Here is a 24,724-nt window from a genome sequence, read left to right as displayed (position 1 = left end):
TAAAGGTGCAATTCATTGGTATTTGATACTCACATTGCTGTCCAGCCATCATCACCGCCCATCTCCAGAACTCTCTTCATCTTCCCAGACTCAGCCTCTGTCCCCATGAAACACTCACTCCTCATTCTGCCTCCCCCAGCCCCCGACACCCACCCACCGCTTTCTGTTTCTGTGAGTTTGGTGACTCTAGGGACTTCCTGTGAGTGGAGTCGCACAGGATCTGTCCTTTTGTGACAGCTTATTTCACTCAGCACCGTGTCCTCAAGGTGCAGCCACGAGCAGCTTGTGTCACAGTCTCCTTCCTTCTTAAGACTGAACCGCAGGCTGTTGCCTGGATGTATTTTGTTTACCCATTTCTGTTGGTGGACACATGGGTGACTTCCACAGTTTAGCTGTCATGAATGATGCTGCTGTGAGCACGGGTGCGCAGTGACCTCTGGAGACCCTGCCTTCAGTTCTGGGTGTAGATCCAGAAGTGGGATTGCTGGATCATTGATCATTCTGGTTTTATTTATTTATTTTGTTTTGTTTTTTATTTTGAGACGGAGTCTCGCTCTGTCGCCCAGGCTGGAGTGCAGTGGCGCGATCTCGGCTCACTGCAAGCTCCGCCTCCTGGGTTTACGCCATTCTCCTGCCTCAGCCTCCTGAGTAGCTGGGACTACAGGCGCCCGCCACCGCGCCCGGCTAATTTTTTGTATTTTTAGTAGAGACGGGGTTTCACCGTGGTCTCGATCTCCTGACCTTGTGATCCGCCCGCCTCGGCCTCCCAAAGTGCTGGGATTACAGGCGTGAGCCACTGCGCCCAGCCTATTTATTTATTTTTGAGACAGTGTCTCGCTCTGTTGCCCAGGCTGGAGTGCAGTGGCACGATCTCGGCTCACTGCAGCCTCCACCTCCTGGGCTCAAGCGATTCTCCTGTCTCAGCCTCCCAAGTAGCTGGGACTAAAGGCAGGTGCCTCCACGCCTGGCTAGTTTTTGTATTTTTTGTAGAGACAGGATTTCATCATGTTGCATGGACTGGTCTTGAACTCCTGGGCTCAAGCAGTCTGCCCACCTCGGTCTCCCAAAGTGTTGGGATTACAGGTGTGAGCCACCGCACCTGGCCGATAATTCTGTTTAAAGAGCTGCTGTGCCATTTCCCACGGTGGCTGCAGCATTTTCCACCCCCTGCAGTAGTGCATGAGTGCCGCTGTCTCCCATCTTCTCCAGCTCTTGCCTTTTTCTGTTTTTTGACAGTAGCTGTACTAATGGGCGTGAGGTGGCATGTCATTGTGGTTTTGGTTCTCATTTCCCTGGTGATAAGTGATGTTGAGCATTTTTTCATGTGCCTGTTGGCTATTTCTTTTTTTTTTTTTTTTTGAGATGGAGTCTTGCTCTGTCGCCCATACTGGAGTGCAGTGGCACGATCTCAGCTCACTGCAACCTCCACCTCCCGGGTTCAAGCGATTCTCCTGTTTCAACTTCCTGAGTAGCTGGGATTACAGGCACCCGCCACCATGTCCAGCTAATTTTTATATTTTTAGTGGAGATGGGGTTTCACCATGTTGGCCAGGTTAGTCTCGAACTCCTGGCCTCAAGTGATCCACCCACCTTGGCCTCCCAAAGTGCTGGGATTATAGGTGTGAGCTGCCATGCCTGGCCTTGTTGGCCATTTCTGTATCTTCTTTGGTGAAATGTCTGTTCACGTCCTGTGTCCATTTTTGAATAGATTGTTTGGTTTTTTTGTTGGTGAGTCTCAGTGGTTCTCTGTCCTGGATGTTAATCCCTTATCAGATATGTGATTAGCAAATATCTTCTGTTCTGTGGGTTGTCTTTTTACTTTGTTGATAGTGCCTTTTGATGGACAAAGTTTTAAAATTTTCCTGAAATCCTGCTTAATGTTTTTTTTTTCTTTTGTTGCCTGTGTATTTGGTGTCACATCCAAGAAATCATTGCCAAATCCAACGTTGTGAAGCTTTTCCCCTTCTTTTTCATCTAAGGATTTTATAATTTTAGGTTTTATGTTTAGGTCATGGATCTATCTTGAGTTAAATTTTGTATGTGGTGTAAGGTAAGCATCTAACTTCATTCCTTTGCATGTGGAGGTCCAGTTTTCTTAGCACTATTGGTGAAAAGACTTCCCATTGGATGGCATTGGCACCCTTGTTGAAAATCGTTTCACCGTGTATGGGAGGGTTCGTTTGTGGAGTCTCTGTTCTAGTCCATTGGTCTCTGTGTCTCTCTTTGAGCCAGTGCCACACTGTTTTGATCTCTGTAGCTTTGTAGGAAGTTTTGAAATCAGGAAGTGTGAGCCCTCCAGCTTTGTTCTTCCTTTTCAAGATTGTTTTGGGGTCCCCTGAGATTCCAGATGAATTTTAGGACAGACTTTCCTATTTCTGCAAAAAAAAATTATTGGGATTTTTGCAGGGATTGCACTGGCTCTGTAGACCACTTTGGGTAGTCCTGATGTCTTAACAGTATGAAGTCTTCCAATCCATGAAATGAAGTGTGTTTCCATTTGTTTATGTCTTCTTTGATTTCTTTCAGCAGTGTTTTACAGTTTTCTTTGTACAAGTCTGTACCCCCTTGGTTAATTCCTAAAAGTTTTATTTTTTTTGATGCTGTTGCAAGTGGAATTGTTTCCTTAATTTCCCTTTTGGGTTGCTTATTGTAAGTGTATAGAAGTGCAGTCGATTTTTGTGTGTTGACTTTTTTGCCTGCTGCTTTGCTGAATTTATTAGTTCTAACAACTTTCTGTGGAATCTTTAGGGCTTTCTTACATATAAGATCATATCATCTGTGCACAGAGATAATTTTACTTTTTCCTTCCTGATTTGGATGCCTTGTATTTCTTTTTCTTGCCTAATTATTCTGGCTAGAATTCCACTACTCTGTTGAATAAAAGTGGTGTGATCCTTGTCTTTGTCCTGATCTTCAAAGAAAAGCTTTCAGGTTTTCGTCACTGAGTGTAATGTCTGCTGTGGGTTTTTCATACGTGGTTTTTATTATGATGAGATAATTTCATTCTATTCCAAGTTTGTCAATTGTTTTTATCATGAAAGGGCTTTGAATTTCGTCACGTGCTTTTTCTGCATCAGTTGAAACGGTCATGTGGTTTTTTTCCTTCATTTTGTTCGTGTGATATATTACTTTAATTTTCATACATTGAACCATCCTTGCATCCTATGAATAAATCCTGCTTGCTCATGGTGTGTAATTTTCTTGATATGCTGCTGCATTCATTTTACTAGTATTTTGTAGAGGATTTTTACGTCTGTGTTTATAAGGGACAATTACATCCATGTTCATAAGGGATAATTATGTCCATGTTCGTAAGACTCAATGGCCAGAGGTTCTTGTCGTGACTTTGTGTGGCTTTGGTGTCAGAGTAGTGCTGGCCTCACAGAATGAGTGAGGAAGCGTTCCTTCCTCTTCAATTTTTTTGGAAAAGTTTGAGAAAAACTGGAATTAGTTCTTTAAGTGTTTGGTAGAATTTGCCTGCAAAGCCGTCAGGCCCTGGGCTTTGCTTTGTTGGGAGGTTCTCTCTCTCTCTCTCTCTCTCTCTCTCTCTCTCTCTCTCTGATGGAGAGAGTGCAGTGGCTCGATCTCAGCTTATGTCACCCTCTGCCTCCTGGGTTCAAGTGATTCTCCTGCCTCAGTCTCCTGAGTAGCTGGCATTACAGGCATGCGCCATCATGCCCAGCTGATTTTTGTACTTTTAGTAGAGACGTGGTTTTGCATGTTGGCCAGGCTGGTTCCGAACTCCTGACCTCAGATGATCTACCTACCTCGGCCTCCCAAAGTGTGGGGATTACAGGCGTGAGCCACCGCACCTGGCCCTGCTCTCATCTTTATTATTCCCGTCCTTCTGCCAGCTTTTGGTTTGTTCTTTTTCTGGTTCCTTAAAGTGTAAAATTCGGTTGTTAATTTGAGATCTTTCTTGTTTTTTTATTTCAAATATTTATCACCATAGCCAGGCGTGCCATGGCTCACGCCTGTAATCTCAGTGCTTTGGGAGGCTGAAGAGGGAGGATCACTTGAGGCCAGGAGTTGGAGACCAGCCTTGGGCCACATGGCAAAACTGTGTTTCACACACAGAAAAAGTTAATCACTATAAATTTTCTCCTTAGCACTACCTTCTCTGCATCCCTGAAATTTTTTTTTTTTTTTTTTTTTTGAGACGGAGTCTCGCTCTGCCGCCCAGGCTGGAGTGCAGTGGCTGGATCTCAGCTCACTGCAAGCTCCGCCTCCCGGGTTCACGCCATTCTCCTGCCTCAGCCTCCCGAGTAGCTGGGACTACAGGCGCCCGCCACCGCGCCCGGCTAGTTTTTTGTATTTTTTAGTAGAGACGGGGTTTCACCGTGTTAGCCAGGATGGTCTCGATCTCCTGACCTCGTGATCCGCCTGTCTCGGCCTCCCAAAGTGCTGGGATTACAGGCTTGAGCCACCGCGCCCGGCCATGTTTCTATTTTCATTCATCTCTCAGCATTTTCTGATTTTCTTTGTGGTTTCATCTTCTATCTGTTGGTTGAGTGTGTAGTGTTATTTCCATATATTTGTGAATTTTTCTGTTTTCTTTCTGTTAACTGATTTCTAAGTTCATCTCAATGTGGTTGGAGAAGATACTTCGGATAATGTCTGATTTTTCAGATTTACCGCGGCTGCATCTGTGGCTCACTGGTGTTCTGTCCTGGAAAACGTCCCCTGTGGGTTGAGGTTGTGCCCCCGTTGTGGGTACAGCGCTCTGCTGTGTCTGTCAGGGCTACGTGGTTCGTTGCGTTGTTCAAGTCTTCTGTTTCTTTTTTTTTTTTTTTTTTTTTGAGACGGAGTCTCGCTGTGTCTCCCAGGCTGGAGTGCAGTGGCGTGATCTCGGCTCACTGCAAGCTCCACCTCCCGGGTTCACGCCATTCTCCCGCCTCAGCCTCCCAAGTAGCTGGGACTACAGGCGCCCGCCACCACGCCCGGCTAGTTTTTTTTTTTGTATTTTTAGTAGAGACGGGGTTTCACCATGTTAGCCAGGATAGTCTCGATCTCCTGACCTCGTGATCCACCCGCCTTGGCCTCCCAAAGTGCTGGGATTACAGGCTTGAGCCACTGCGCCCGGCCAAGTCTTCTGTTTCTTTACGTGTCTTCTCCCTAGTTGTTTTTCATTCCTTTTTATGGCTGGATGAATTCTGTGATGCGATTCACCCTGTCTGTCTGTCCGTTCCTCTGCTGATGGACACTTGGGGGCCGGGGCATTCGGGGCTGAGCGTGTGATGAGATCAGGAGCGCCTGGTTTTTTGGGGGAGGTGAGGGCTGGTCACGCCCTGGTCGAGTGGGGATCCTCTGTGTGTGTCCATGGCGGCCTCGCTGAGGTGGAGTGATTGGGTGGTGGAGCTGGGGTCTGTGGGCTCCACCTGCTGCCACGTGTGCCTGGCTGCCCAGGGCCCAGGAGGGTGGTGGCACGGAGGTCCACATGAGGGGCCGCAGGTGCCTCGGGCCCCTCTGCTGCTTGTTTCTCCATCTTCACTGTCTGTTCGCTGCAGCACTGGGTAAGGCGCTGTGTGGCCAGTGTTTTCCCGGGTTCCTCTTCTTTGTCCCTCCTTGCTGTGTCTGGTCACACAGAAATGGTGTGTGTGATTTTTGTTTCAATACTCAAATCTGTTAATATTTTCCCTTCTGGCCAGGCGCGGTGGCTCAAGCCTGTAATCCCAGCACTTTGGGAGGCCGAGACGGGCGGATCACGAGGTCAGGAGATTGAGACCATCCTGGCTAACACGGTGAAACCCCGTCTCTACTAAAAAATACAAAAAACTAGCCGGGCGTGGTGGCGGGCACCTGTAGTCCCAGCTACTCGGGAGGCTGAGGCAGGAGAATGGCGTAAACTTGGGAGGCAGAGCTCGCAGTGAACTGAGATCCGGCCACTGCACTCCAGCCTGGGTGACAGAGCGAGACTCCGTCTCAAAAAAAAAAAAAAAAAAAAAAAAAAAAAAAAAATTTCCCTTCTGGCTTCCCCTAGTGATACAAATTTATTTTCTAGCATTTTGGTCTTTGAGCCGCTTTGCGTGAGTGTCTGTGTCTGGGGTGGTATCAGCTGGCACCAGGGCCAACCTGGGGAGGGCCCTTCTCTTGGACTTGAGCTGATGAGACTCAGCCCAAAATGCAGCAGATCCCTCAGGCAGATCCTCGGTGCAGATCCCTCAGGCCATGGGACTCTGGACGTTGGCGGCCCTGTCAGCCTGAGCCACATCTGCAGTGAGAGGCAGCAGTACGTTCCTCGGGGCAGCGGTGAGACCAAGGCTGGATCCGAAGACCTCCGAGCAGCTCCTCTGGGGCAGATGCCAGCTGCAAGCCACAGCCCAGCCCTGGTAACAGGAGAGCATCGCTGGGGGGTGGGGCGGCCCGGCTTTGATGCAGCCATGTGGGAGGGCCACTCTCAGAGACCCCCCTCCTTCCTCGCCACCCCCACCCCAGAGGGGAAGCTGGAGCCAGGAGGCTGCAGACCCGGGGCCGAGGTGTGGCCAGGGCTGGCTGTGTTGGGAGGCTCTGAGCAGCCTGCTTCCTGGCCACCCAGCTCTGGGGCTGCTGTCAGCTCTTGACTTGTAGACGTCACTCCAGCCTCTGGCCTGTCACCCTAAGGCCCCCACGTCTGTGTCTTTTCTCACGGGGACACCGGTGGTCGGCTTTGGGCCCACCTGGGCAGTCTGGGACACTCACCTTGAGACTTCGACTTAATCACATGTGCAGGAACCTTTTCCAAAGGAGGGTCGTCTCACAGGTTCTGGCGTAGGACATGGACTTACCGTTTTGGGGGCTCATCTTCAATGCACCACAGTTGACTACATCAAGGTCTGCCTCTGATCTTGTGGGAGTGCTGGGTGGTCTGTCCCCACCAGCAATTTGTGGGTAGGCTCTGTCCCCAGGAAACGCTCTCTGCCCAGGCCCCCGCCCCGCGGGAGGTTCGTGCTGCCAGTGGTGCTGGTCACTGGGACCATGTGCTGGGCCGGCACCTGGCAGGACAGACAGCAGGCGGCTCTTCTGTAGGTTCTTCTGGCTGGGACAGGCCCAGCCGGCGCTCAGTGTAAATGAGACTGACGCCCCTTTTGGACCCCTCTGAGTAGGGAGGCCTGGGTGCGCAGCCTCCCCACAGAGTTGGGGAGACGTGGCCTGGTTCCCACCAGTCCACCACTCTGCCGGCCACCACCAGGACACGTGGCCCAGTTGCCATTGTCACCACCCTGCTGGCCGCCACTGGAACACGTGGCCAGGTTCCCGCTGTCATCACCCCACCGGCTGCATCTTGAACGGCGTCCCTTCTGCAGTGGCTTGTCCTTAGTGTTCCAGCCATACCCCAACCGATGCAACCCCCGGAACCTCCGTCAGCGCCGTCCGGGAGAGCGCCTCCCCTGCGTCCATGCTGTGCTGGTTGAAAGCGAGATCCTCCAGCCTTTGGCTTCTCCGGACCTAGCCCCAGCTGCAGGCCCCAGCCATGGTGGTCCCTTTGGGAGGCACCAGGAGGTGATGGGCAGCTGGAGAACCCCCATGGCTGGAGGCTGCTGCACCTGGCAGGGAGGGTACTGGGCAAGGGGGCGTGGGGTGGAAAGGGGTGGGTGTCCAGAAAGTTCCTGGGGCTCCACCAACGAGAACGTTGCCATTACCTTGAGGGAACGGCCCGTTTAGTGGTGCCTTTTCTTTACCTGTAAAACGGGGTGATTATAAATAATATCATGTTTGTAAAAGTGCTTAGGATCAGACTCCCCTTAGAGTGAGTGTTAATACCCGTCTCAAAGGACGGTAGGTGGATGTGGCAGGGAGGGAGATGTCAGGACAACAGCCAGGGCCCTTTCTGCCACTTCTCCTGGTGGGTGGTGGGCAATCCCCTGAACCCCGGCAGTAAGAGCGGGACCTCCCAACACCCTGGCCCCTCTGTGTTGGCTCCAGGGGATTCCTGGAGGAGAAGGTGCTGTTTCTAGATGGCTGGGCCCGTCATGTGGAGGGAAGGGGGACGCTGTAGGCAGCAGTCCCAGTTTTCCTTTGGGTGGAGTCGTCGCTGCTGCTGCTCCAGTCCAGAGGCTCTGGGGCTCCTCGGTGGGTCACCTCAGGCCTGGGCAGCATCCATGGGACAGGGTGGTCCCCCGTCAGGCCCCATTGGCCTCCCTGTGGTGTGTGGTGGAGACTCAGGGTGCCCGCCCTGTGGAGGAGGTGCCGGAGGCAGCCTGGCTTTGCACCAGACCCAGCTGAGGGCAGCGCTGGATGGTCTGCTGGACCAGGCCTACGAAGTCCTTAGAGTCCATGGAGGAAATACAAACTCCGCTGGGCTGGGCAGCCGCACACCCCACTTAGCAGCTGGTGGTTCCTTGGGGTCATCAGAGCCAGTGCTGGCTGCCCCGTGCATTTCCTGTTGTTGGTCTCTGCCCGTCCGCAGCACGGACAGCATCCCTGGGCAGCAGAACCCTGCTCCAGCCTGCACCCTGGGTAGAGGTGTTCTCCGTGCCACATTCTGCCCGTAGCAGGCAGCCCCACCCCACTGTAGCCCGTCTTGTCACTTAGGGTGGTCCTGGTAGTGGGTTCTGGAGCCTGGAACGCTTGGGCCAGGCAGCTGGGACCCTCCTGAGCCTCACCCCTTGGGTCTGTTGGGGCCCCTGGGGTTTGACCGGGAGGACACCTTGACTGTTGCTTTTGCCTCTGGGTATATCCCCTGCTCGGCCCCTGAACCCAGCTCCAAGGCCATTTCTACTTGGCAAGAAGGAGGTTTTCATGACCAGGGATGTTAATAGCGGGTTCCTGGACGCAAGGGTGGCAAAGTCACCTTGGCCTGTGTGGGGGGAGTGGAGGAGCCTGGGCTCTCCTGTGCTGGTGGTCCTGAGGCAGGTAACAGGGGAAGGGGCTGGAGCCACATGGGTGGAGCCATGGGGGGACGTGGAGGGGCCCTTCCTGACCCCACAGCAGGGGCTGGGGCGGGGCTGGTGGGGGACAGTCCTCAGTTGCAGGGGCCAGGGCGGGCCAAGAAGAGGAAGGGGCTCTCGGGGCACTGGGGCCTTCTGGCTGTAGTGTCTCACTCGGGGCAATGGCAGAATCCCTAGATCCGTCCCCCGGCCCGTCTGCCTCCCATCCTCATAGCCCTGCAGGCTGGGGCAGAGAGGGGTCCTTGGCGGGGACACCATCCCCACAGGGACGTGGAGGGTGCTGGACCCGGGGCTGCCGTGGAGTCGCCTGCTGGGAGCAGCCAGTGCACCCGGGTGTGTGACCTGGGATGTGCTGGGGCCGAATGCCCAGGTGGGTGCCTGTGCTGCCGGGTTCAAACCCCACTGGCAGGGAGCCTGCGCAGTGACTTTGGGCAAGTGGGTGGGGCTCCCTGTGCCTCAGTTTCCTCTTCTGTAAAAGGGGCTTTGTGAAGCTCAACAGAGTTTAGAGGAGCTCCTGGAACATGGTAAGTGCTCAGTGAGGCTGCCTTGCCGCCTCTCCCACCCAGGGAGGGTCAAGTGGGAGGAGAGCGGCCCCACCGAGCGTGTTCCAGGCCCCCGCGGCGTCTGAGAGGAGGCAGCCAAGCCTAGTGAGGACGCTGCTGGTGTCCTCCAGGCCTAGGTGGGCGGGTTACCACGGAAGCCTGTCAGCGGACGCCTGTGATTCCCTGGTATTTATAGGTATGTCTGTTGTTTTATTAAAAAATCTGGTTTCATTCAGCTTTGTCTCAAATTATTTGCAACAAACTGGAAAAGCTAGTTTTCCCCCTAAAATAGGCTTCTAATAAAATTGACAGTCTGCCTGCTGAGCCTGAATGTTCTAGAGTTCTGCAAAACTGGGTATTTTGGGATGGATTAGGAGAAAGGAGTTGGCTGAAGGACAGTGGTCGTGATGCTGAGCCGGCCGTCTGTGTGAAGTTTACTTTGGACCAGGATAAATGCGTATTTCCTATGGGAGCCCAGTGTGGCTGTGGTGTTCGGTGGTCTTATGATTTTATAGGCCTAGCCAGGGTCTGCGAGCTGCTTCTGTCCAGGGCCACGTAGTTGAAGCCTGGGGTTCTGAGCAGGCATGGGCGGCGCCCGAGGAGGTGCATGGCCGTGTCCCAGTGAAACTTCATGCACGCTGAAATCTGAATTTTAGAGACTCGTTTCCTGTGTTTCAAAATATTCTCCTTTTCATTTTATTCAGCCAATTAAAAGCGTAGATATCCTAGCTTGAGTGATTTGGAGCACCAGGCATCGTAGGTTGCCAGCCCTCGTTCCCCGTAGATTTGGGAACTTGAGTGAGACACACGTTAGGTTTATGTGTTTCACATTTCACGGAACGCCCCTCACATAGCTGGTCAGCCGCCTGACGAGGGAAGCTTGGCCTTTCGGAGAAGTGGTGCCTCGTGGTGAGCTGCTGACAGAGCTGGAATTTGAACCCTGGGCTTTGGCCCGGGTTCCACTCTGTGAATGCAGATAAACACGGGTTTATGAGCTTGATGATTTAAGTGGAGGTTTTATTCCCGTTCAGGCAGGTATGGGAGGCCAGTGATCAGGAGATGATGCTGTCAAGAAGGTCGTTTATTACTCAGCTCCCGAGAGGAGACCTCCTCATGCCTTGCAGGGCCGTGCGGGGAAGTGCCGAGTGGGTTAGAGGCAGGGGGCTGTGTGAGTGGGGGCCTTTACTGTGGTTTCCATGGGAAAGTGGGGGGAGTAGGCATTGGGTCGGCCAGGTGGAGTAACTTCAGCGGGCTCTGGGGTGCAGGGGCCGTCCCTGTGACGTGGGGAGGCCCCCAGGACGACTGGGGGCCCGTGTAGGAGGTGGGCCCAGGTGAGGGTTCTGGGTTGATTGGTTTGCATTTGAAAGGTTCACTGTGGGATGAGTCATTTGCTGTCTCTAGGAATCGGTTGGCCCCTCGAGGGGCCGTCGTCCTTCCAGAGTCAGCAGGGCCACAGGTGCTGGAACGTTGAGGGCACAGCACATAAGAATGCAGGGAGCATGTGGTGTGACTGGTCAGAGCCAGAGGTCTGCAGGACACTCCCCTCTGTCCCTCTGCACCCCCAGCACGAAGCCTGGCCCATGTGGGGTCAGCACAGGTGCTGAGTGGGATTGGGGTAGCGGGCAGAATTCCCAGCCGAGCACGCTGCCGCCCCCCATGTTTTTATGACTGTAGAAAAATGCCAGCTCTCATTTTCCAGTGATGCCGAGGTCCCAGGGTTTGTCAGGGAACCAGGGCGGGGGTTGGAGGGTCAGGCCACCCAGCAGCGGTGGCGGCTCTGGGTCTGCCCAGGAGCCCGGGCTGGCCACAGCCAGGCACAGCACAGCGCAGCACGTGAGGTCAGGCCTCGGAAATGGGGGTGTCTCCTGCCTTAGGCTGGGGGTGTGCGTTTCCAGGCCAGCTGGGACGGTTTTCAGCCTGGGAAGCTTGGCCTTTCCTGTTCCTGCACCGTCCGCCCACCGTCCCTGCACACGCTGGTGGGGCTCCTGGGGTGGACACAACCACATCGCAAAGCCCCCATGCGTCCTCTCCTCCCCTCCGTTCCGGGGCCGCGGGACAGTGCTCGGGACCCTTGGCCATTGGCGTCGAGCCCATTCACAGCCTCTGGATGCAGGTCAGAGGTCACTTGCCCCAGCCACAGCTGCACTGTCCCCCACTCCCAGCCTGGCAGGCCGACCTGCAGGACCCCAGGCTCAGCTGGGTTCTGTTCCCATGTTGCATTTTCAAGGTCCGCTGAGTCCGAGCCCTGCCTGGTTCTGGCTGCTGCCCGCACGCTCTCTGTGCTGTGCTGATGCAGAGATGCTTGTTTTCCTGTGACGTCAGCGTCAGCTCCTCCACATCCATGCCGTGTTTTAGTTTGTGCCTCAGCTGCTGGCTACAGCTTCCCGGGGGAGCCGGGTACCACCCGGGCCTGGAGACATGAGGAGGCAGGGATGTGAGGGGCGGGGGACAGGACAGCCGGCCTTCCATTAAATATCTGCTCCTCGCGCTCGAGCCTCCCTGCCTATTGTCGGGCCGGAGGCGAGCCGACACAGCACCAGCTCGTCAAAGGGAAGGAAGATGCCGCCCTACACGCCCGCCGTGCACAGAGCATAAAGAACCTGCGCTGAGGAGGCAGGAGAAGAAAGCCGGTGAGTCGGGGGCATCTCCCCTGTGGATTGTCCGCGCCCCCGGGGCTGGGCCAGCCGTGCTGCAGGCCGTGCGTGCGGAGGACGGTGCCCGAGTCAGCATTCTGGGTCTGAGTCCTGTCGTTGCCGCCGCCTGTGCGCTGCACAGATGCTCCGGGCAGCAACACGGCTGGTACCCGGCCCGGGGAAGGCGTGCGGCTGCAGCAGCTCCCGGCGATGTCGGGGGAAACGCAGTGAGAGGCTGTTGTTTTGCGGGTGACAGATTTTTAGAAACATAAGGCGGTGGAGGGACCTTCCGAGCGAGGCAGGGGCTGCTGGAGGGACATGCTCACCCCGAGGACGGATGGTGTGTGGCCCAGGCCTGGTGGATGCGTGGCGGCGGCTGCGGAGGGCTGGGGGCCGGGGGACTTGGGGAAATCATTTTGGGCTCGTCTGCCTGCCTGGCCCTGGGGAGTCGCTGGCTGTTGGGAGTTTCGCTGTAGCTGATGCTGTTTGGTTGTGGGTCTGTGAGTCTGTGTCAGGGCCAGGACGGATGGGTACGTGTGCCGCTTCCTCTCCATTCTGCAGGTGGGCAGATTGAGGAGACCACAGGGGTGAAGTCTGGAGACCCCAGGTGCCAGGACTGGTGGCGGTAATAGCCGGCACCTGTTCCAGGCTTGCAGTCTTTCTGTCTCGAGCCTGCCCCCCGCCTGTCTGAACCCCCGTTTTGCATTGACAGTGTTGGGTTGGCATCTGGGTGGCACGGCCAGGGTTAATGTGCACGGCTCACTCCATCGGGGTCCTCGGATGGTGGCGAGGAGCGGGGCTGCGGCGTCCTGTTTTCTATTCTGAAATGGTTGGAGGTAGACTCAGAGAGGTCTGGGGGCTGCACGGTGTTTGGCAGGGATGTGGCAATGTGGGTGCTTTTCTGACGACCATTTTGCAAGGTGTTTTTGTAAAAAAAAAAAAAAAAAACAACCACCACCAGCGTCCCCAGTCAGGCTTGTGGGGAGCTGTGGGCCTGGAGGACTGGGCTGCTGGGGAAGGCGGCTTTCCCCCTCGTGGGGTGCTGGGTGCTGGGGAGGCTGGCGGCGCGCCCCTCCCCCAGGCGCGAAGGGACCTCAGCAGACACGGGGCCGCTCTGCACAGCCAGCTTGGGCCGCAGGGGTCCTTGAATGATGAAGATTCTGTGTTGATGGGGTGAGTGGGAGAGGGAAGGAGCTGGGTGGTTTTCACACGTGCGCCTGCCTGCGAGGAGAAACGTGCTGTGTCATAGTTTCCTCGGTGCCTGGGACGGCTTGGCCTCTGCTTTCGTGTGAGCCCACGCTGGCCGTGCACAGCTGGCATGGTCCCTCGCGGTGGGAATACAGTGCTGGGTGGGAGGGCTGTGGCCAGGGCCAGGATTCGAGCGGTTACTGGCTTTTGGTATGATGGCCTTCGGTGGGTGAGTCAGAGCCAGGATGGGGATAGACTGAGGGGCCACGGGCTGCCCCTGCAAGCTGTTTCGTGTTGATGCGGCCGGAGCCGGCTGTGGTACCCGTGTCTGTGTCTCGGCCGGATCGGCACACATCTTCCACATTCCTGTCCCAGCTGCATCAGCCATCAGTGGGGGCCCTTTTCCGACTGTCTTCCTAGACTTCGGAGCCACTGGTGGTTATGTAAGGAGTTGTGTGTTCCTCTGGCCAACTCCAAGCTTGGTCCCACCTCTCAGACTCACCTCCGGGCTCCGGCCTCTGCTGCGATGTTTCCGAGGCTCCCAGTTAATCAGATCCGTCAGCCCAGAGTGTCCACAGGGCGCCTGAGAACCCGGCCCATCCACACTGGGTGCCCCGGACCTTCCGCGGGGTCTGGTGGGGACCTGCCACGGCTGTCGATGGCCCCAGTGGAGAGGCCCACTGAGCATCCTCAGAAGTTCCTGTGTTTGTGACCTGCTCTCGTGTGTAGCAGTGGGGGCTGCGTCTCATCTGCCGGACGTTTCTGATCACCGAGGACTCAGCCGGGCACGTGGAGGTTGAACCGTCGGGGGCGGGGGGGACCGTCCATGGGGTCAGGCACCAGCCTCTGCTGAGGACCCCAAAATTGGGGTAGCCGTCCTTTCCTGTGCTGACGTGGAGCTTTGCCCAGGAGCTGGGCAGGGAGCTGTTGCAGGGCCAGGCCCCTGAATGGGCTGTTTGGGGCCGGGGCTGAGGGGGTGCCCAGTGCCATCAAGGGGAAGCCTGTGGGGAAGTGCGAGGACATCTGGAAAACCAGTAGCAGGTCCCTGGCTGTGCTGGTCATAGTGCTTGAGTGTGGGCTCGGCAGGTCTGGTCTCCTGGCGCCCACTCACTCCCTGGCCATCTCCCCGCCTCCCACATGTGGCAGGGGGAGCAGAACGTGCGGCCACCGCTCCTACCAACCCTCATGCCACAGGCTGGACAGGCCTGTGTCCAGGATACCCTGAGGCATCCCCATCTCCCAGCCCCTGGGGTCGGCACGATGCTGGGCCTCCAGAAATGTTTGTCGTTTCATGCAAGGGGCAGAAAAAGCTTTGTTCAGGTCAGGCGTGGTGCTCACGTCTGTAATCCCAGCACTTTGGGAGGCCGACGCGGGGGATCACCTGAGGTCAGGAGTTTAAGACCAGCCTGACCAACATGGTGAAACCCCATCTCTACTAAAAATACAAAAATTAGCTGGGCGTGGTGGCGGGCACCTGTAATGCCAGTCATTCGGGAGGCTGAGGCAGGATAATTGCTTGAACCTGGGAGGCGCAGGTTGTGGTGAGTTGAGATTGTGCCGCTGCACTCCAGCCTGGGCAACAGAGTGAGACTCCATCTCAAAAAAAAGGAAAAGCTTTATTCAAAAGAAGCCACCTGAACCAGTTGGTAGTCCAGTGTTCAGCTTGTGTTTGGTCATAAAGTGACGGCAGTTGTCACTCGTACAGGAGACGCTGTGGCAGAGTCCCCTCCACGCGTCGGGGCCCGGCGGCACATTTCTGGGATTCTCCTGAATACACGAAGGAGGGCACCCACCACGCTCAGGACTGGCTGCTTCTCTGTGAGGCCTCCAGGCAGAACCAGTGATTCCACCGTCTCCGGGCAGCCTTGGTGGGCCCACAGGTCTGTTGTTCCCCTGAGAGAGGATCAGAGTCAGGAGAGGCGCGACGCCAAGTTGACACGAACAGATCCCTGCTGCCGGTTGTTCCGGCGGTGCTGTGAGCACATCTGCCGGGTGTGAGGGCACGGGGGCTTCGTTTCGTCCACGCTCGCATGTCGGGTGCACAGGAAGAGTTTACACACGCTCTGGTGGGTGGAACGGCCCTGACTTGCTGTTGTCTTTAAATAGGGGGTTTGAGCGTGTCTAGTCTTTCTGAAGTTTTCTTTTTTAACGTTTCTTCTGTGGGAAGTTTGAAAAGATTTGACTGACTGCAAGACGGAGCCGCCCTGCGTCTGGAGGGGCTGTGGGGACCCAGGGTGGACTGGCGGCTCGGCGTGGGCACGGATGGCTTCCTCTCTTTGCTCCTCATCACACCTCGATTGTTGAGAGAATCTCATGCGGCTGTATCAGGTGTACACAGGCCGGGCCTGGTGTCTTGTCCTGGTGAGGAAATTGCGGTGTTGCCCTTGCTGAATGGTTGTGTATAAAGTTTGCATTGTACATTCTATTTAAAATTTTATTTTGAGTTTTCCAGATTTTCTATTGTAAGGTGTTGATAGTCCTGTGGGACTCACAAAGAGAGAACATGTGTCCCTGGTCCTCCCTGCTGCCCCAGCTCCACCCCCTGGAGGGGGTCAGAGCAGTTTCTTCTTGACATTTATTTCCAGATTTCTAAATGACACATTGCTGCTGCTATTTCTAGACTTTTCCATTTAGGATGTTACTTCCCCACTTTCTCTGGGACACATCAGCTTATCTCTTCCTTGTTCCATTCTCCTGATGGAGTTATGTCACCGTTTATTGTTTTCAGTCGTTGAGTGTTTACCTAATTGTGGGTGATGTGAATATTCATGAACCACCAGGATTGCAGTCCCTTGTTTGCACAACTTTTGGTTTTCCTTGGACTTAATACATCGTGATTGTTTGAATCAGTTTCCTAGATGTCTTGTCTCAAATTTACTCTAGTTTCCTCTTCCCAGCAGAGGGGCAACTCCCGCCGATGCCTGCGTCACCTCCCTCCTGGTGCACCCGGGCCCCCACACAACATGCCGTAGGGCTTCCCTGTGCCGGGAACAGCCCCCTCCTCTCTCCTCTGCCTACAGTCTTGATCTCTGGCTCCCTGTCTTCATCTTTCTTGGCTTAATCTCTGGTTAAGACCTCTCCAGCGGCTTTCTGAGAAAGACAGCGTGGGAGGCCCTTTTGGGGGATCTAGTTGGAAAATGCTTTTCTCCAGCCACACACTTAAGGATAGTTTAGCTAGGTATGAAATTCTGTGTTGGAAAGAATTTTCCCTTTCCATTTGGAAGAGATTGCTCTATTGTCTTCTGGCTTCTTGTGTGACCAAGAAGTCAGGTGCCATTTTGATTTTGTGTGTGTGTTTTTTTGTCCTGAAAGTCTTGTAGAATCTTTTGTCTTCAGGGTTCTCAAGTTTCACAATAATGTTCGTTGTCGGGGGACCTTCTTTGTCTCTTGTGCTGGGAACTCGTGCTGTGGAAACTTGCAACATTTGGACATGGGGAGCTTTACACCCAGTGATTTATCCCACGGCCGACTCCCCGTCTCTGACTGTTTTTTAGAGTTGACACTGATTGTTTGTTGGCCCTCCCAGGCTGGTCCTTTAATTCTCTTATGTTTTCCATTTCTTTGTTTATTTTATATTCTAGGAGATATCTTCAGATTTTCCTGTCCAAACCATCTATTAAGTTTGTCACCTTGTTCCTGTTCTTATCTTTCGTTCTTTTTTCTCTGAAGGTGTCTTTTTAAGGCAGAGTGTCCTGCCCTTGTGTCAAAGGCATATCACACTCTTTCTCCGGGGTTATTCATCTCGGCTGAGAGGCACCGGGGTATCATGTGGTGATTCAGCAGTGCTTAGCACATTCACGGCTGCAGAGGCTTCCCGTGTGTAAATTCATTTAATCTTCTCAGTTCCCTGTGGGGTGGGCACCATTGTTTTCTTTGTTCTGGGGAAAGAACAGCACCAAGGCACAGAGAGGTCAAGAAATTTCCCAAAATCACACAGTTTGAGCCGGGACTCAAACCCCAAGGGCTGGCTTAAGCCTATGCTATTTGCCGCGTGCCCCGGGGCCTGAAGCTGTGTGGTCAGGCCCCAGCTCTGCTACTCACCAGCCATGTGACCTCGGCCACAACGCTGTCCACCGTGTCCCAGACCCTCGTAAGTGGGCGTAGTGGTAAAAGGCTTGGCTCCCAAGGCTGTCACGGGATTAGTATCGAAGCCACAGTGCCGGCCCCGCGGCTGCTGCTGATGGCGGCACACAGTGGGAGGGTGTGGCTGGCAGCGGTTGGTGATAGCGTCTCCTTTCGGTGTTTTCTTTGGCCTCGTACTCAGCTGTTTTCACTGAGGGTCCGTTTTTCTGTTTGTCCTGGCCTTTGCGGCTTCCTCAGCCCCTGGTGACCCTTGTTTGCCTGCCCACGTTGACTTGTGGGGCACCACAGAGCTGGTGGTGGCGCAGGTCCCGGGGGGAGTGTCCTGCCTGGGAGGGCCAGGCGTCTCACGCCTCGTAAAGAGTCTGCTGCCCCCGCAAGCCCTCTCGTTCCCCGGCTGCCTTGGGCGAGGAAGCAGGTCTGGCGGTCGACTCCTCAGTGACTGGGACCCTGCACCGCAGGCCCCCCACTTTCCGGCTACCTGGAGCCTCTGGCTCGGGGCCCTTCTTTGGGGTTCGGCCCAGTGCAGTCTCCTGGTGGCCACAGGGCCTTTTGCCTTCCAGGTCCCAGGGCATCGCTGCCCAGCCCCTCCTCCTCTTTGCTGTTACGGGTTTATTGGAGTTTTTCTTCCTTTGGTCTTGGGGAGAGGGTCAGTCAGTGATGTGGTCGCGCTGCTGTGTCCACCTGGAAACTATCGCGATGACACCTTCTGAAGGCTGAAATCTGCAGGAACACCGGAGTTGGAGAAGGTCTTTAGGTACTGTGCATGCACGTGGCGGTGTGCGTGGACGTGGCGGTGCACGTGGGTGTGGCAGGTGTGGACAAGCACGTCCCACCGCTCTGCCTCCTGAGGGGCCGGAGGGTGCAGTGCAGTGTGTTAAGGAGGACAAAGGCCCTTATATTTGTTTTTCCTTGATGCTGCCCCCCGTGCAACCTGGGGGCAATTTTCAAATGCTTGGCCCAGGTAGTTTGGTTGTGTCACCCCCTCGTTCAGTGGGGTGTTGGGAAGACCGGTTTTTGGAACAGTTTCGGATTTATAGAAAAATCAGGACAGGAGTAGAGAGAGCACAGGCATTCCTGCTCCCTCTTGGTCGGCGCGATGCACGAGTTACACTTAACCAGCCAGTCTCGGCGCCTTTCCAGCTAAGGCTTTATTCCGCTTGCCTCGGTCTCCCCTCCTGCCCCCTTTCTGTCCTGGGATCCTGTCCAGGACCCCACGTGGCACTTCACTGTCACACCTCTTTAGGTCCCTCTCACTGTGGCCAGTCTCTCAGACTTGCCTTGTTTTCAACGACCTTGGTAGTTTTAAGGAGGGCTGGTCAGGTGTTTTGTGGGACAGCCCTTCATTGGGGTTTGCCTCATGTTTTTCTCGTAAGGACTGGGGCTCTGGGTTTTGGGAGGAAGGGTGCAGAGGTGAAGCCTCCTTGTATCGCTGGGTCCGGGTCCACACCCTCCACACAGCCTGTCTGTGTTGGCCTCGCATGTCACCTGGCCGTGGTGTGTTTGTCGGCTCACACCTGCCTGTGCCTCTTCCCCCGTGCCGTCCTGTCTCTGCGGAGTAAGGTGTGTGTGGCCCACAGCTAAGAGGTGGGGAGCGACATACGTGATGTCAAGTTTCGCACAGGACTTGTACGTCTCTTCTCCCATTGGTTATTTAATCATTCGTTTTTGTCCATGTGGACTTGCCGGTATCAATTTCATAGTTGGGTTAGAATTGGATACTGTCTCGCTTATTTTATTGCTCAAATTGTTCCAGCTTTGGGCACTGGGGCCCTTGCAGGCTGGCTGTTGGGGCAGCGATCAGGCCAGACACGGGGTAGGTTGGGGGTGGGTGCTGACAGGTCTCTGGCAGGAGGGGGCAGGCTGCAGGGAGCAGTGGGGAGCAGATCCCAGGTCCTGAGGTGGGTCTTGGGCGAGTCTGGGCTGTGGGCATGGATCCCCAGAAGGGGCCTGTGTGGCCAGGACGTCCTGCAGCTGCAGACCCCGGTGTGGGGTGTGGGCTCTGGGAGATGGTTGGTGCTGCAGCTGGGGCTCCAGGGTCGTGCCAGCGTGGTGCTGGGTGAAGGCGGGGAGGGGAGAAGTCATCACACCGTGCCTGGACTCAGCAGCGTGGTGATGTCGGGGCTGCAGGGGGGCTGCCCCCGCCCCATACTCTTCTCCCAGCCGAGTCGGCCGTGCTGTGGGGTCAGCAGCCCTGGCCCTGTGTGGGGCTCGTGTGGGACTCGGCAGTCCCCGAATCGCCTGGCACCAAGTGCAGGCACGCCCCCCGTACCCCACCACTGCTGCCCCCTCGACATCCCTCCCCACTGCCCTCCGTTGTGCACTCCCTTCCTCATTTGGTTTGATGAGAGGCGACAAAGGCATCATCGCTGGCCCCTCCTGCCCATTTGTCCCCTGCTTGGTGGGCAGTCCTCTTTTTTTGGAAGTGTGTTCAGTTATCTTGCGTTGCATAATTTGTTCACATTAAAGCAGGCTTGATCCGGGCTGCTGTGGTTCCGATCGACACCCAATAGGACGCCACAGTCGTGCCAAGAAGGCGCCTAAGTGTCTACACAGCCAACCGAGAGCGGGCGTGGTCAGAGATGCCGAACGCACCAGATGGGTTCTTTGCAGCCCTTGGCAGCGTCGCCCGCTTTGTCCCGCCTGTTGTGTGCGCCTTTTCCCTGCTCCAGGGCTGTGTGTCTGGCGAGAGGGAGTCTCTGTGCATGACCACATGTGCAGGAGCTGGAGGCTGCCGGAGCGGCTGTTCCAGATGGACTTGGTAGATCACCTCTTTCAAGCTACCGGCTGCCGTAGACGGAGTGAAGTCTGGTAGCTTTTATTTATTTATTTATCTTGGCCTCCAGAGAGAATCGAGTTTGCATGGAGACGGTAATTTCGTTCTGAGTGTAAGATCACATCCCCGTTCCTAGCGACGGGCTGTGTGTGGCAGTGCTGTGCCTCAGTGCGCTGTGAGGAAGGAACGATGGTGGGATTTGTCACTTGGTCAATTTTCCTGGTGTAAACACTCCCGCTTCGGCCGATTTCAGGCTGCCAAAGTAGGGGGGTCATTGAAGGTGGAGTTGGGCAAGGGCACACACGGTCGGCTTCCGAGAGTTGGTCCTCCCGCCCAGCCCTACCCTGGAGATGGGACGTCAGGGAGACCTGGTTCCATTTGTTTTTTTGCCTGAGCATCTGGGGGCGGCTCTGAGGACACCTGTCCTCCTTCACAGTGGCACTCAGGTCCAGTAGCAGGGAGAGGGTGGACGGGCGGCCGTGAGGGCGTGAGGGAGAGGGTGGAGAGGTGGCCCTGAGGGCGTGAGAAAGAGGGTGGAGAGAGTGGCAGTGAGGGTGTGAGGGAGAAGGGGGAGGGGCGGCCGTGAGGGAGAGGGTGGAGAGGGTGGCAGTGAGGGCGCAAGAGGGTGGAGAGGGTGGCAGTGAGGGCATGAGGGAGAGGGTGGAGGGGCAGCTGTGAGGGTGTGAGGGAGAGGGTGGAGGGGTGGCCCTGAGGGTGTGAGGGAGAGGGTGGAGAGGGTGGCAGTGAGGGCATGAGAGGGTGGAGAGGGTGGCAGTGAGGGTGTGAGGGAGAGGGTGGAGGGGTGGCCGTGAGGGCGTGAGGGAGAGGGTGGAGGGGAAGCCGTGAGGGCGTGAGGGCGTGAGGGAGAGGGTGGAGGGGTGGCAGTGAGGGTGTGAGGGAGAGGGTGGAGAGGGTGGCAGTGAGGGCATGAGGGAGAGGGTGGAGAGGGTGGCAGTGAGGGCATGAGGGAGAGGGTGGAGGGGCAGCCGTGAGGGTGTGAGGGAGAGGGTAGAGGGGTGGCCCTGAGGGTGTGAGGGAGAGGGTGGAGAGGGTGGCAGTGAGGGCATGAGAGAGTGGAGAGGGTAGCAGTGAGGGCACGAGAGGGTGGCAGTGAGGGCATGAGAGGGTGGAGAGGGTAGCAGTGAGGGCACGAGAGGGTGGCAGTGAGGGCATGAGAGGGTGGAGAGGGTAGCAGTGAGGGTGTGAGGGAGAGGGTGGAGGGGCGGCGTGAGTGAGCGAGCCACCTCAGGCAGCAGGTGAAGGACAGGTGTCCACACCTCGGGTACCCCCGTCCTCCCTCTCCTCATGTCCTAATAGGTCTGGACAGGAAGTTACATTTAGGGGGCTGTACAGTGAGTTTTAAATACCTTGGTCCAAATTTTCAAACACGTATCTTTAGCGTTTCCCCTGTTGCTGGTGCCAGAGCGTGGGGTTCACTGGGTGGAACATGCTCTGAGCCCCTGGAGGTGCAGGGATTTTATGGGAGGAGGGGTTGGTTCAAGGGGAGGTGGCTGCATCTGTGTCCGGACGGAATTACTCACTGCCTGTCCTCCCTGCAGCTTCTGTCCCCTCCTCGCCGGTCTCTGATTCTAGTTTCAGGCTCAGCCAGTGGTCTCAGGACCCCCCCACATTCATGAAAATTATGGAGGTCCTCAAAGAGCTTTTGGGTACGTGGGCTGTAGCTGCCAGTGTGAACTGTACTGAAAATTTAGAACGAGGAATATTTATTCCTCATTAGCTCTAATTAATTTATGATTAATTAATTAGATTAGTTCTAAAATAATAAACTCATTGCCTGTTAACATAAATCGTAGCATTTTAATGAGAAAACGACCATTTTCCCAAACAAAATATTCACAAGAGAGTGGCAGCGTTTTTGCATCTGGCTGAGCAGAAGACGGTCAGGGCATCGCACCTGCTTCTGCGTTCAGGCTCCTGCGGTGTTGGTTTAAGAGTGGGAGGAAATCCAGTGTGTGAGGAGGCTTGGGGCATTTTAACAGCCTTTTCTGTGGTAAACGTGGGTATTCTTCTTTGATATTTCTCTAAAACTCAACACGTGGTTGTTTCTTAAATGTCAGTTGAAACATGGAATCTGAAACTGTAGTTGTGTCATTTTCCTGCAGTTCCGTTAAAAATCCACTGGTCTCTTTTGCACTCGAATAGGTTTGTTACCCGTGTGTGTGTTTTAAAAATCGCATGTTGGCCAGGCGCGGTGGCTCACGCCTGTAATCCCAACACTTTGGGAGACTGAGGCAGGCAGATCACTTGAGGTCAGGAGTTCGAGACCAGCCTAGCCAACATGATGAAACCCTGTCTCTAGTAAAAATACAAAAATTAGCCGGGCGTGGTGGCAGTTGCCTGTAATCCCAGCTACGCGGGAAGCTGAGGCACGAGAATCAGTTGGACCTGGGAGGCAGAGGTTGCAGTGAGCCAAGATGATGCTACTGCACTCCAGCCTGGGTGACAGAGCGAAACTGCCTCAAGCAACAACAAAAATTGCACATTGGCTGTTAGGAAATGTCGCTTCACTGGGTTCTGCAGGCCTTCCGAAGGGCCATGGAAAATTCCCCCCACGCTCATGAGGACGAGTGTGAAGAAGGCAAGTGCTGTCCTCTTCGGATTATGGACATAGCTTGCGGTCGCGGCTCCCCTGCCTGGTCTCCGGGACCCCCAGGCACCCCCAGATCTCTCTGGCCTCAGCCAATTCCCGCCGCTTCACCATATGGCAGAACACATGCGCGGCCGGCCGGCTCACAGATGGACGTCCCTGCGTCCGGCCCGCCCGCCTGCAGTCCTGTGCGCTCACCCTGCCCTGGTCTCCGCCTGGACTGTGGATGGGGGTGAGTGGGGCAGGGAGCCGTTCCGTGCCCACCAGCTCTCAGCGCCAGCCACCCGGGCTGCCCAGCATCAGATCTGTGTGGCAGCACCTTGTCAGTAAGTGGAGGTCAGATGTGGGGTTATCCCAGCATTTCAGGAGGCCTAGCCGGGTGGATCGCCTGAGCTCGGGAGTTTTAGACTAGCCTGGGCATGGCAAAACCCCATTTCCACAAAAAAATATAAAAATTAGCCTGGTGTCGTGGTGCACACCTGCCGTGCCAGCTCCTTGGGGAAGCTGAGGTGGGAGGATTGTCTGAGCCCAGGAGTTCAAGGCTGCAGTGAGCTGAGATTGTGCCCCTTCACTCCATCCTGGGTGACAGAGTGAGACCCTCTTAAAAAAAAAAAAGATTCCGGTCAGGCACAGAAGGAGGCAGGCTGCTCCCACCCCAACGTGACCGACAAGGGGCCGTGTCCCTGCCCTCCCTGTGGCTCTGAGGGTGGGGGTGATTCCTCTGTCAGCTGGGTAGGGAGTGGAGAGGCAGCTGAGCGGATATTTATTTAAAGGGAAGACAAGGACGTAGACTGTATGGCTCTCGGAAACTTCAGCAACTTTTCCGAGACACATTGTACCATCCGCCCTACCTGGTGTGGGCGTGAAGCTGGTAGCACAGAAAGTCCTAGAGCGGGAGCTGGCCCCGAGCCAGCAGCTTTGCACCCCGTGTCATCAGATCTTCAGAATGCGCCTCCGGTCTGTTGGCTGTCTTACTCCTCACCTGGGTCCACAGCCCTCCAGATACCGGGCTTGACTTTAATTCCCGGTGGGGCTGGGGCCAAAACACAGACGGGTTGCCGCACACGGTGCCTTTTGCCAAACCTCGCATTTGTTGGTTGTGTTTTTCACGACTCTCGTCCTCTGAAGATGCCGGCTCAGAACCTGTCCAGCGCCACACTGGAGGGGCTGAGGATATGGGGGGCCCTGTGCTCAGAGCCCGTGCGGCGCCGTGCTGGAGAGGCTGAGGATGTGGGGGGCCCTGGCCCGGCTCCCCTCTCACAGGCAGGTCTGCACTCGTGGGTGCGTTTGGGAGACCCTGGTCTTACTGTGTTGGTGCAAAGAGACACTTTTCTCTTTCTTGTTCCCTTCTCCTGTCTAGGTTGGCATCGTCCTGTAAGTAAGAGCTATGTCTTCTTCCCTTCTTGTTGAAAGGAATCTTGATCCTAATGTGAACTCAAGGACTTTCTAAAAACTGAGTTTATTATCATCCTTTTTTTTTTTTAATTAAGACGGAGTCTTGCTCTGTCACCCAGGCTGGAGTGCAGTGGTGCAATCTCGGCTCACTGCAACCTCCGCCTCCCAGGTTTAAGTGATTCTCCCACCTCAGCCTCCCGCGTAGCTGGGACTACAGGCTCCCGCCACCACGCCCGGCTAGTTTTTGTATTTTGATAGAGACAGGGTTTATCCATTTTGCCCAGCTGATCTTGAACTCCTGGCCTCAAGCGATCCTCCTGCCTCAGCCTCCCTACGTGCTGGGATTACAGTTGTCAGCCTCCATGCCTGGCCTGGAATCATCCATTTCTGTCTTTATTCATCTTGAGGCTCTGGTCCTCCCAGGTTTGGCTGGTGGGGGCCTTGGCGAGTGGCTCCCCCCACACTGCCCCCTTTTCCATCAGGTATTGTGTGTTGCTCGCATCCGGGCAGCAGGCTCTGGCATTCCCTCAGCCCTTTCTGCTCCAGCCTGGACCTGGCCGTTTCTTCATGGAGCTCAGCTTCCTTCGGAGGGGGGTGGACTTCGGAAACGAACCTGCCTGCTGGTCCTGGGGGCC

The 24,724-nt window shown here is 55.5% G+C and overlaps 1 protein-coding gene across 9 annotated transcripts in view; it reads left to right on the top strand.

Annotated features, from left to right (window-relative positions):
- The window catches only part of LOC105496712 (protein kinase C zeta), a 148,622-nt gene that overhangs the window by 12,951 nt on the left and 110,947 nt on the right, over positions 1 to 24,724 (top strand). Inside the window, exon 1 of one of the 9 annotated variants that reach the window (XM_011767283.2) lies at positions 11,762 to 12,039. The exons of 1 other annotated variant lie outside the window; for it this stretch is intronic. Coding sequence is in view for 2 of the 8 variants with exons in the window: in XM_011767282.2 (XP_011765584.1) it covers positions 12,361 to 12,382 (22 nt within the window). In the remaining 6 variants the exon portion in view is untranslated. Of the gene's footprint in view, positions 1 to 11,761; positions 12,040 to 12,178; positions 12,383 to 12,859; positions 12,879 to 13,196; positions 13,216 to 20,052; positions 20,072 to 20,102; positions 20,122 to 20,179; positions 20,199 to 24,724 lie in introns of those variants that run through there. 7 more of the 9 variants (XM_011767282.2, XM_011767281.2, XM_011767280.2 and 4 more) reach the window with 7 other exon arrangements.

This window comes from Macaca nemestrina, chromosome 1 (genome assembly GCF_043159975.1).
Source record: "Macaca nemestrina isolate mMacNem1 chromosome 1, mMacNem.hap1, whole genome shotgun sequence".
Lineage (NCBI taxonomy): Eukaryota > Metazoa > Chordata > Mammalia > Primates > Cercopithecidae > Macaca > Macaca nemestrina.
Note: the sequence above shows the minus strand (reverse complement) of the source record. Positions and strands in the feature narration are given on the sequence as shown.